The sequence below is a fragment of the Triticum urartu genome, chromosome 1A, assembly GCF_056163025.1.
Source record: "Triticum urartu cultivar PI428250 chromosome 1A, HENAU_Tu73, whole genome shotgun sequence".
Taxonomy (NCBI): Eukaryota; Viridiplantae; Streptophyta; class Magnoliopsida; order Poales; family Poaceae; genus Triticum; species Triticum urartu.
In genome coordinates, this window is record NC_141873.1 from 477,736,792 (window position 1) to 477,749,172 (window position 12,381).

At 47.8% G+C, this 12,381-nt stretch overlaps 1 protein-coding gene across 2 annotated transcripts; it reads left to right on the forward strand.

Moving 5' to 3' along the window:
- The first annotated feature begins 1,965 nt into the window (after positions 1–1,965).
- Positions 1,966–11,497, forward strand: LOC125526456 (ataxin-3 homolog). 2 transcript variants are annotated; one of them, XM_087526116.1, is made up of 3 exons: positions 1,966–2,197; positions 2,281–2,649; positions 10,629–11,497. In XM_087526116.1, exons 2-3 carry the CDS (start codon positions 2,395–2,397, stop codon positions 11,301–11,303), a joined length of 930 nt encoding a protein of 309 aa, XP_087382242.1. In that variant the 5' UTR covers positions 1,966–2,197; positions 2,281–2,394; the 3' UTR covers positions 11,304–11,497. The 2 variants fall into 2 exon arrangements, with proteins under 2 accessions (XP_087382242.1, XP_087382247.1); XM_087526121.1 differs by having other exon boundaries at positions 2,315–2,649.
- Positions 11,498–12,381: the final 884 nt, after the last annotated feature.

A 12,381-nucleotide genomic window follows, 5' to 3' on the forward strand; every position in this document is an offset into this window, starting at 1 on the left:
TCATGACACTCAGGCCCTAGTGTCAAGTATTAATCATAGCAAAGTCATAACAACATCAATCTTGTTGGAACATGGTGGATATTAGGGATCAAGCCCTAACAAATTGACAACGATTACATATGAAATCTCATCCAATCCCATCTACCTCCAGTATGCCTACAAGGAGATTACTCGCAAATAATTGTGAGCATCATGAAAGTGTTGATGGAGAAGGGTTGGTGATTACAACGATGGTGATTCTTCTCTCTCTCTCTCTCTCTCTCTCTCTCTCTCTCCGGAGCCATGAAAGGACTCCAGATTAGGGCTCCCGGCGAAGAACAAGAGGTGGTTATGGCTAGGGCGCACGAGGGATCAAGCATTGGTCCTATGTAACCAAACAGGGGGCGATCACACACGAGATCAAAATAAATTGCATTTTACCATCGAGCTAAGCTGTGCTCGCACGGGTGGTAGAGGGTGAACTAAGTTTTTAGTATGGAGAAAACAATCGGGCCAACCAAACATATTAAGACCAAAGATAGGTTTTCAAAAAATGTACATCACTAAATAAAGCTGGTGGAACTATGCACCATCAATTTACAACAAGGAATCGATCTTTGAGAAATACATTTATTAGTATTGATACAAAGAAGTGAATGTACGATTTGCTTAGTTATTGTTGCGGCACCAACTTGTCGTCTTTCGTGTGAGCCACTCCCAGCTCAGTTAGCCTTTTCACTTTTCCTTTTAAGGTATTAGTTTGCTAGGGTTTAGCACCGCTGCAGTTGACAAGCACGCGAGAATCCATATTGATAGCTAATTTCATCTTCCAAAAAACCTGCTAATTCATGTTTCTAGTAGAATCCTAATTATAGTTGAATTAGTGCACTTCCTGCCCAGCTTGATGTGGCCCACCGCTACTTGACCATCCAATGCTAAACAAAAGAAGACACATGGCCCACATAGCTGAAGAATAACGTTCCAACTTCCTCCTTCGTGAACACACATATCTAATGGTTGGGGGCGGGATGTTCCATGCTTGCATTCACTCTGGTTGTGCTCCCCTCAATTTTATGGGCATGAGGCAGCCGCCCCCTCGCCCCTAGGGACGAGCTAGATGTGCCTCGAGCATAATGATGACTCTGATGTTGCAGCGATGTATGTCTGGTGAGTTCTCACCTAAAGGTGTGTATTCAACGAGGGCTAGGGAAATTATATGGGGATATGAGGTAGGTTATAATAGTGCAAGTAAATGAAATCAGGAAATGATGTAATCTTAGATTACAAGATTACCACTAGACGTGCAAACTCGTAGTAGAAGTAGAGTACTAGAGTTGATGTAGCACGTTGGTGCAACTTTAGACATACTACCTTGTCTATATGGTTCAATGACTTGTCAAATGTATATTGAACATATTCGCATGTCGAGGAAGGAAACGTTGCTCGTCTGGACTATCAAATCTAAGCCGGCAACTTTGGACATGGGAGGAGTATTGACTAACCCTAAAATGTCCGCTCTTCTCCTTACAAGGTCATTATGGGCTTCTACGTTGAATGCCCATTAAAACTCAATGCCCCGTCTAATTCGATCCTAACCCGACCTAGGCTTCAACATATATATGTCATGACATAGACAACAATGTTCTCTAACATGTTGGAAAAAATAAATTAAGTCAACAAATTCATAACCAAAATGAAATAAATGATATAGAAGTTGCATTCGAACTTCGACGTGTTCTATTGGCTTGTAAATATTTCTTCACGTCTCTAAGATCAAATGCTTTGAATATTTCTCGCCCAATGCATCACACTGTGGAGTCATTACGCCAATCATCCGACATCTTACTGCACGACCTTAACAAAGAAGAAATGGTGTCGCCAATGTCAAAAAGAAAAGGAAATTGTCAAAAAGAGCAAAATTTTTTAGGGAAAAAAAAGAAACAGATAGGGTCGCCACTGGCAGTAGCAACGCCGGCTAGAAAGCAGAAGAAAACGACGAAGGCCAGAAAAAACGGTTCGGTCGTCTTCTTCCCGGAGACGAGCTGCAGATAGCGTTTCAGGCCTTCCAGCGGCTCCAATGGCGCCTCCGTGGCTCCGACGACACGTGGGCAGGGGCGCTCGCGCCGGAACAAGCTGTGGCGGACGCTCGCCGCGCAGCCTCCTCCCACCCCTAACGGCCGCGCGCCTCCGCCAGGACCACGACCCCAGCGCCGCGCAGGTAACCCTCGCCCCCTCATTCCCGTCAATAAATTGTGCTCATTCACTTTTGCAATCCGCGATTAATCCTAGATTGTCTTGTAGCGCCGCTTTTCCCTTGCTGCCGGCTATAAATCAGCCCAATGGCCGGAGCGCTCTTCGCACACTGTCAAATCGGGGAGGGAGCCGCCGGAGTTCTTCTGAAGGAGGGCCGGGGCAATGGAGGCCAAGACGGGGAATTCCGGCATGCTGTATCACGAGCTGCAGGTGCGGCAGCTCTGCGGGCTCCATGCCCTCAACGCGGCGCTGCAGGGGCCGTTCTTCAGCGAGGGGGACCTCCTGGAGATCGCGGCGGACCTCGACGCCCGCGAGCGGGAGGTGATGTACCGCGCCGGCGGCGTGGGGGCGGGGGATTTCCTCGCCGAGGGCCAGGGATCCCACAACGTCTCCGACAACGGGGACTTCGGCGTTGAGGTGAATTTCCCCTCCCCTCCTTCTCTCTCTGGCTCGCTTACTGCTTTCGACTTGATCCTCCGTGTTATTTTTTTTAGATTATTATTAGATTAGAGATTTTTCTTAAAGCCATCAAGCACTTTATTTATTCAACGAGTTCTGGGATCTCACTAAGACCACATCAAAATTAATGGCGGAGCCTGGTATTAATTGTAATTTATTTATTTTTGCATTGCAATAGAAACTGTCAATGTTGCCTTTTTTTCAATGCAATATAAAGCGGCCGAGCTAGATTTTTTCCCCAATGCAATAGAAAACAAACTAGATGTCTGAAATGATGCAGATTCTTATATTACAAGAACGCAAGAAAAAAAAATCAGATTTGTTCGAGCATTTCATCAAACAAAGTAGTAATCAGTTGCTAATGTAGACATGTGCAAAGCCTGGCAGTGAACTATCCAGCATAGCTCCAAGTGGTTGCATTCAATAGCACTTTTGGAGTTTTGTTCTTGCCAATAAAGAATTTCTTGGGTTTGTTTAATTTTGAAATTGAACAATACACAGCTGCATGCAGTATGCTAGCTAGGTCGGGAGCAGCCGAGCAGGGGAGAGCGTACTGGAGTCTGGATCCTGCTCCTCCCACTGATCAGTTGAGGACTCCCTGTTACGTCACTTGCTTGGGCTGGGCTTGTGGTTGCTGGCTGTTGCGTGGGCTGGACAAGTATCCTGTAGCTGTAGGCTTCGGTATATCTAAATTTTTTGTTGCCCTAAATCATTGGTATTCCATGGAATACCAAGGAATGCCCCTGGCTCCGCCCATGTCTGGTGGGGTGTTAGGCACACATTACATAAACTAAACTATTACTCACCCCCTCTCTAGCTAACAAATGGGCGGCAGCATTGGCTGTCAGCCTAACCCAGGTTACTCGGGAATCCCGGCACGAACGCAGCAAACCTTTTATTTCCTCCACAACCGGGCCAGCAGCAGATAGATTTTTTCTCATCTCGTTTAACATTGCCACAACAGACTTACAGTCTAGCTCCATATGAATCTTCTGGACACCCAGCTCGACTGCAAGATGGGCAGTTCGCTGGCAACTAAGGAGCTCAGCAGTCTCCGGATTGCTGATCGATGGAAAGAAGTAGCAGGCACCCCCACGGAATGCACCATGGTGGTCTCTGAACATCACTCCACCTGCACTATCACCAACCTTGGATGTAGCTCCATCGATATTGGCTTTCATCCACCCCTGCTCCGGCACCATCCACTTCTCGACAACCACCTGCTTTGGCGTTCGAGTTGAACTGCCCTTCACCAACTGCCATTCCTGCATGTAGTGGATCACCGATTTAGCAATAGCTTGCGCTTCTTCAATTCTCTTTCCCTCCCGTGTTTCATTCCTTGTGAGCCACCTCACAGACTCCTTGAACAATTGTTCCTCTAGCGTCGTCCGAAGGTTCCGCGAACTAAGACAGCAGCTACGTAGATACAACACTCTGGGAATCAAAACAGTTCGGCGGGGTCGCCACTGTAGCTCCCAATTCCGAGCACATATACCCCCAGAACATAGCTGAGTGAGGGCAAGACCAAAATCTATGATGGAGTGTTTCTTCCCTTCCACAAGCTACACAAAATACTCCTGCCTTAATCCGATGACGATGTAGTTCAGCACCAACCGCTAGCCCGTTGCACAGTAGTCTCCACATATGGATTTTAGCCTTATTTGGTGCAATGGAGTCCCAAAGGCCCAGCCATCCTTTGTGGCTAAAGACTCTGGACGATGGTTCCGGCCTCCCAATCTTTGCCTTCTTCTGTTGAATGCACAAATGGTAGGCTGACCTAACCATGAACTCGCCACTCTTTGTATAGTTCCACACCAAGTGATCATCAACACCTTGTCCGGTTGTCCCGCAATATTAATCTGCAGAATATCACCAATATCATCTGTGTTGAACATATCCTCTAGCTTAGTCCGGTCCCAAGAGTTACCCTGAACAGAGACACTTGGTTAAAAGCCTCCCTGTCCCGAAAACCTAGGCCCCCCTCTTGCTTGCGAGTACACATTTTGTCCCATGCAATCCAGTGCACCCTCTTTTCATCATTGGCTTCACCCCATCAGAAGTTCGAAGAGATCGAAGACAGGTTCCGGCACATTTTCTTTGTGAGGTGAAAGCAACTCATGGTATACGTCGGTATTGATTGTGAGACAGATTTAACAAGTACCTCTTTCGCAGCCTTTGAGAAACCCTGACATTTCCATCCAACAACTTTCCCACTGGAACACTCTCGAACATGTTTGAAGGTTCCATCCTTTGATCTCCCCACCACTGTGGGAAGGCCAAGATGTCGCTCATTGAGTGCTTCTGACCCGATACCTAGAACACCATTGAGAGCATCTTTGTCCTCTTCCATGCAGCCTTTTCCGAAGAAAATAGATAGATTTTTGCAAATCAACTTTCTGACCCAACGCCACCTCATAGTCCTGTAGAATAGTTCGCAAGGCCTGCAAATTACCCTGGGATGCCTCAAGGAAAGCCACACTATCGTCAGCAAATAAAAGATGGGTTACCGTGGGGCCAGTGCTCCCAAAGGAAACCTCCTTAATGTCATTTCTACTCTGAGCATGCTTCAGTAACGCAGAAAAACCTTCAACACAGAACAAAAAAAGGTATGGTCAGCCCCCTAGAAGGTACGAAACTGTGTGAAAGACCCCCATTAAGATTTACCGAAAACCTGGCTGAAGTGATGCAACACATAATCATCTGAATCCAGCCCTCTGTGAAGCCAAAGCGTGCCATCATTTGCTCAAGAAAATTCCATTCAACTCAGTCGTACGCTTTCATCATATCCAGCTTAACTGCACAAAGCGGCTTCTTCCTCTTCCGCGTCCTGATTGCATGAACGCACTCTGCTCTTCAGAGATCATAATCGGAAGTAGCACTTTCAGCCTGTTCGCCAAAACTTTCACCGCTATTTTGTATAGTACATTACACATGCTGATAGGACGAAACTGAGATAGTAGCTCCGGAGAGTTAACTTTTGGGATCATGACAATAACAGTATCATTAAAAGAATCTGGTGCCGCCGCCCCTGCTAAAAACTCCCGGATTGCTTTGCATACATCATCCCTGACCAACACCCAGTGGCGTTGGTAAAACATCGCTGGCAGTCCATCCGAACCCGGAGCTTTTGTTGGCCCCATCTGAAACAATGCCTCCTCGATTTCCTTGTTTGTCACGACTGCTGTCAGCCATGAGTTCATCTCTTCTGTGACCACACCGTCAATATGCTGCAGCAACTTCTCTGTCTCCTCCGACCCCTCTGGCGAGAACAAACTCTTATAAAAATCTGCCAGCACTCGCATCTCATCATCAGTAGTGCAACGAGAGCCATCCTCCTTTACTAGCGCTTTAACTGTGTTCTTCCTTTTCCTGTGCGTGGCTCTGTTCTGAAAATATTTTGTATTTTGATCACCCCATTGTAGCCAATCTATTCTGGACCGTTGCTTGTAGTATATCCCCTCGCGCTCAAACAGATCATGGAGCTGCCCCTCGATCTCCTTAATCTCCTGCATGTAACCTGTGTTAAGGGCTCGTTCCTTGGCGTCACGTAGCTGGCCTTTCAGTTTCCCGATTTACTTTTTTATTGAGCCAAAAACGTCCCTACTCCATCTCTGCATGTCCCTGGTAACTGCGTCCAGCTTTGTGCACACCGCTTGTAGCCCACTCTGTCCATGGTCGGCTGCATACCATGCATCCATGACCATGCCATGATACAATTCATGCCTAGTCCAGGCTTCCTCAAAGCGAAACCCCATGTGCATCCTACTGCTACCCTGTGACCGGTGTCACAAGGGCACGGATAACGAGGGCAACATGGTCAGATTCCTCTGTAAGAATGTGATCAACAATAGTCTCCGGGAACATCTGAATAAAATCATCAGGCCAACTCCACCGCGCGACCCTATCCTGTCCGGCCCCGTCCGTTTGGGATAAAACGGACAAAGGAGACGGCCCAGCGCGCGACGGCCTGGACCCATCTTGTCTGTTTTGTGTCCGGGCCGACCCATTTCGAGCGTAAACTTGCGCCGGGTTTGGGTCGCGGCGGACACCAAACGGACGCGCGCTCGTCCGCGTCGGGGCCGCGTGGCAGGCGGCCACCTACCTCCCACCCGCCCACATCAATGCGCACGAGCGGGCGGCCCCACCTGTCATCCGCACGTCGAGCGGTCGCCGTCCTTCTTTAAGTGGGAAGCGTGGACGGGTCGTCGTCCACACTGCCCCACGCCACCCCGCGGCCTCCTCGAAACCCGACAGCGGCGACCACGTCCCAAACCCTAGCCTAGACCTCGCCGGCCGGCCGCCCGCAGCCATGGGCCTCTGGAACTACGGCCGCAAAGGCAGGCACGACCGCGAGGCCGGCTCCTCGTCGGGATGCCGCCGCGGCTCGGTGAAGGAGGAGCCCGCCTCGCCATCGCCACCACGCCGGGCCCCCGCGCCGCCCGCCTTCTCCATCGCGCCCACGTCCGCCGGCGAGCGCGACCGGCATTACGTCCGAGTGTCGGTGTGCCGCCGTTATTGGGAGATGAGGACGCCGCTCCCCTGGAGCGACGCCCATCTCCCCAATAACTGGCACCTCTCCGCCGACCGGGTCCCCATCCCGCCGGTCCCGACGAGCGGCCGTGCGCGCGACGAGGAGATCGAGCGCCGCCGCCGCCTCCTCCCCGACGACCTATTCTACGACGCCAGGTACGCCCCCGACTCCCCGCTGTGGGACACCTGGTTTCGTGACGAGCATGACACCAGGCGCGCCTCCTTCTTCGCCGGCACCTCGACGGGGCCGCGGCGGCCACGGGAGCGCGCCCAGGGGCGCGGGCGTAGGCGGGTCCGCGGCGTCACGCCCACGCCATCGCCGTCTCCGTCGCCCCCTCCACCTCCTCGCATGACAGACGAGGAGGAGGCCCGTCTCCTACAGCGTGTCATGGACGACTCCATGTACACGCACGATGAGCGGCAGTGGGACGGCCTGGAGGAGGCCATGGCCCTCTCTGCTGCCGCCGCCGCGTTCCAGCCGCTGCTGGGCCAGGGGTGGGGCTGGTCCTGCACTGCTCCGGAGATGGCCGCCGGCGTGGGCGTGAACTGGTGCCCCACTCCGCCGCGGTCACCGGAGCGGGAGGCCTCGCCACGGGAGGAGGTGGTGCAGGCACCTCCGGGCGTCCAGCCCGCCCCCGTCCACCACGCACCTCCGGCCCACCTCTGGACGCCGCCGGAGTACGTCGACCTCGTCAGCGACGACGACGACACCGGCGGCCAGTGAAGACGGCGACGGCCACGGCACCGACGGGCGCGGCAGGAGCGCGCGGGAGCGCGGAGGCGTTTTTTTTGTTTTTTTTATATGTTAATTATGAAAAATGGGCCTTTTAAGTGGCCGTGGAAACTGGGCCGTTTTGTGGCCGCCCCCTATATATATTTTATGTTTTTTTTAAATGTGTTTATTTAGTTTTTTAGTTATTTCGTTTTAGTTTTAATATTTCTTTTATTCACGTCCACCCCGGACACGATTTGGGGTGCGGCCGCGCGGTGCGCGCACGCACGACCCATCTGACAAAGGCGGACACGGGCGAACCCATCGGTGCCCCAAAGAGACAAAATCCGGCCAATCCGGACGTCCGTTTGGGGTCGCGCGGTGGAGTTGGCCTCATTGCATGTTGCACGGTCCAGCCTAACTTGTATGTTCTCGTCGTCATCTCTTTTACTGTCCCAAGTGAATGGGTATCCCGAGAAACCGAGGTCCGCGAGGCCACAGTCGGCCAAGCATTCCCTGAAAGCTTCCATCTGCGTAACTTCTCGGATTCCCACCTTTTTGTTCTGCTTGGAATAACACCTCGTTAAAGCCCCCTGCACACAGCCATGGTAGATTATCTTGGGCTTTAAGAAATCACAACGCGTCCCAAGTTTTCATCCTCTGCTCAGTACATGGTTCCCCATAGATTCCAGTAAATCTATAGGTTTTGTCATGAACAGTAATAGTCGCATCTAAGTAGTACTGGCACCATGCCCTGTCACCTGCACACTGTCTCTCCACAACAAAGCTAGTCCCCCACTCCTTCCAACACAACTCACCGCAACAGCATGTCTGAAACCCAAGCTCCACTTCAACTTTTCCAGTTCTCGAACTTTCTTTTTTGTTTCACTTAAGAATACCACCGCTGGGTTGTAGGACTGTATCAGGGAGTAGGGCATTTTGGAGACCGAGCTCCATGGAGCCCTTTATTTTGAAAAATTCAAAATTCACAAATTTCGGTTTAAGAAATTATGAAAAAAATTAGACATGTATGCAAGGATGTAAAGTGTATGTGTGAAAAATTTTAGGATGAAATACCTTGAATTGCGAGCTGCACAAAAAAACAAAATCATGGACTTTAAAGATGAACAGTACATATGCTAAAAAGCCTCAAATTTGTCTTTTTTGTGTAGCTTAAAAATTTGCACACATGTACATTATGTATCTAGGTATATGTGTATTTATTTTCAGAATTGTTTGAAACTGAAAAGTTTGAATTTTGAAGTTTTCAAATAAAGGCCTCCATGGAGCTCGGTCTCCGTTTGGCATTTTCGTGTATCAGGTCTGTAGTGTGTAGGCACATTTTGTAAGATGGCTTTTCTAATTTTCCCGCGAAATAACATTGTATAGCTTGTGTATGAAAAGGAAAAACTGTAAAACAATATTTTCCTTTTGGGGCTCAAACAATAAGCTTGCATGCACTTAATATCTAGCCAGAAAACTATTATTGTTTTCTGAACATAAGCTTATAAGATGGCTTTTCTAAACAGAAGTATTTAACTAAAAAAAAGAACGCCGCCGCCATTCGTGTTGGTTAATTTTGTCCGAATTTTGATATTAGATTTTCTTTTCTTTTCTAGAAGTAATTGTTAATCAATTAAAAAAAGGAAGTAATTGTTAATGGGGTTCTGCATAAATGCTTGTGAGAAAAATAATAAAATGGACCACCATGAAGTAGGTCTCTTTATGTATTGTCGCCCATCTCAATTTATGAGGGCAGTGGGCGCAAATTCGTAATGGTTCATTATTGGTGTTTACTAATATGCACGTACCACACAGGTACACACATCATGATTGATAAGTGATATTCTATTACAGAAGCGAAGTTCACAAAAAAGTTACTACTTTGGATCATATATGTTATAACAGCTTTGGGTTATTTGAAATTTGTTTCATACTTTAGTTTTCGCTTTTGACCTTAGGAAGGACCTCCACTACAAATTTGGTCAATCCACCGATTACTATAAGCTGAAGGTGGTATGGGGGATTTTGTTAATAAAAGATGGTACAGTTAAATTTTGGGACTTTGTAAAACCTGTTAGTGCTATTGTGGAAGTTATTACTATAGGAACTTCACAACAATAGGTATTATCGAACTAAATCGTAATTTTGTGATTTTATGAGACGTTTGGAAATTTTGGATAGATTTGCATCATCAATACAGGCCATAAAACTTTGGAATTTGAAGTTTTGCACTATTTCTTTCATTCAAATTTAAGTTGGCTCAAAACCAGTAGATGCAATAAAGAAGAAGAGTCGCATATAAATCTGTGAATAAATAGACTATTTTAGTTTAGAAAGTACATAGTTATTGAAGTATAGATAACTCAACAGTAAGCAAATTTTTAGGTATGCACTAATGGACTCAGGTTATGGGGCCATATAGAGCTGATGGCACTTGTTATTATTTTATTTTAAAAGAAATTTGCCAAGTTTATTGCTTATCTTCCTTTTGGTTTGTGTGTTCCATTTTCATAAGCTTTGTTACTTGTGATGTCTTCCATCAATTGCAATGTTGCATCCATTCTTTACTCTGGTGGTAGGATGTAAACTAGCAGAATTATGCAAGTTCACATGTTTGCTAGCTCTGCTCATTTCCTGGAATAACTACACATTATTTCATGATTCATTAACCTATGTTTCTTTTCATTGATAGGTTTTGAAGAGGGCACTAGAGGTATGGGACCTCCAATTTATCCCCATGTATTCCCAAGCTGCAGCGGGATCCCAATCCAAGCCTGAACTGGAAACTGCCTTCATCTGCCACTTCCAGAATCACTGGTTCTGCATTAGGAACGTGGATGAGGAGTGGTACAACTTCGATAGTCTGTATCCGGCCCCTGAGTACCTCTCTCAGTTTTTCCTCTCAGATTACCTTGACAACATGAGGGGTCCTGGCTCAAACATCTATGTGGTAAGGGGCACTTTCCCCAGGGACTGCCCTTCTGATAACAACGATTTTGGCCAGTGGCTGCGTCCTGAGGAAGCCAAGATCATTACACATTCACGCTTCAAGGCTCAGCAGAAACAACAGAGCAACACTGCTATAGTGATGGCCTCGAGGAGGTATCTCACAGTGGGGGTAGCCGCTGGCTTGAGGGGCCTTGAAGTTCCAGGCACCAAGACTGAAGTACCTCGTCAGCAACCTTACGAAGAAAAGGACATGACTATGATGCAAGAGGAGGATGATGACGACCTGAAGGCGGCAATAGCTATTAGCTTGATGCCATTTGAAGCTCCAGCGACCAGTTCTCAACCAGCCGAAGAAGAGAGAAATAGATGCGCTCAGCAAGGACACCACCATGGAGGAACCTGGCTCCAGCAACTCTGAAGGGCCAGTTGAAGAAGGTTGTTAGGATGCCATCTTTCTTCATCTACATAGGAGCATTCTGAAGCGCGAAAAAATAGTTTCGATTGGCTGGAGCGGTTATTGTGAACTTGTGATATGTTGTAATGATCTGGAATGCTGGATTGAACCTGTGAGACTGATGATATTTACATACAAGTGTTGAACTTGAGTTAAAATGTGGCCTTGCATCTCTGATCTGTGAATTTGCTGGAATTCATTCTGAAATGCAGCTAGTGTAAGGTTTGATTGCTTTTGCTTTGATCTTGCTTTTGTTTCACCTTTAGCTACTAAGCTGTTGGATGTAGGGCATAAACATTGCTTATATTTCAACTGTTTCCGTAACATATGTTTGAAGTGATAGATGTTGCTGGGCAACATGATTGGAATGTAATTCTGCATAAGCCAATGTTTCTTTCTGCTGTTTTTCTAGATCAATCATGTTTCCTTCTGCTGGATCGCTGCTTCAGAGAATTTCCTCTCCTTTTTTTGAGCGGTATTTCCTTTCAGGCGAGCTCACAGTTCGTTACACTATCTTGTGAGCCCGCAAGCGACCAAACCACAACCCAAACAAACAGGGCCTTGAAAGAGAAATCTGGAGCTTGCGTGTTGGTGATACCAGTTTTGGCGAGATTCAGGTTGTCAACAACAAAGCTACAAAACCTGCTGGCGTTGTCATACCTAGACCGAACCAGTGGCAGGCACCGGAAGTGGGTTGTGTGAAGGTAAATGTGGATGCTGCGGTTCCGAGACACGCCAGGTGTGGTGCGGTCGGGGCGATCTGCAGAAGCTCTGAAGGGATTTTCTTGGGAGCATCGGTGCTTGTCTTCAAGTATATTACAAATCCAGAGACTCTCGAAGCAGTTGCAATCAGAGAGGCTCTGGCACTATCAGATGATCTTTACCAGCGGAGAATTCATGTGGCCTCTGATTGCAAAGTGGTGGTGGAAGACTTGAAGAAGGAAAAGCCATCTGCTTATGGAGCTATCATACACGAAATAATACGCCACTTGTTGGATATTGATTTATATAACTTTAGCCATGAATTTAGGAGCTCAAATTT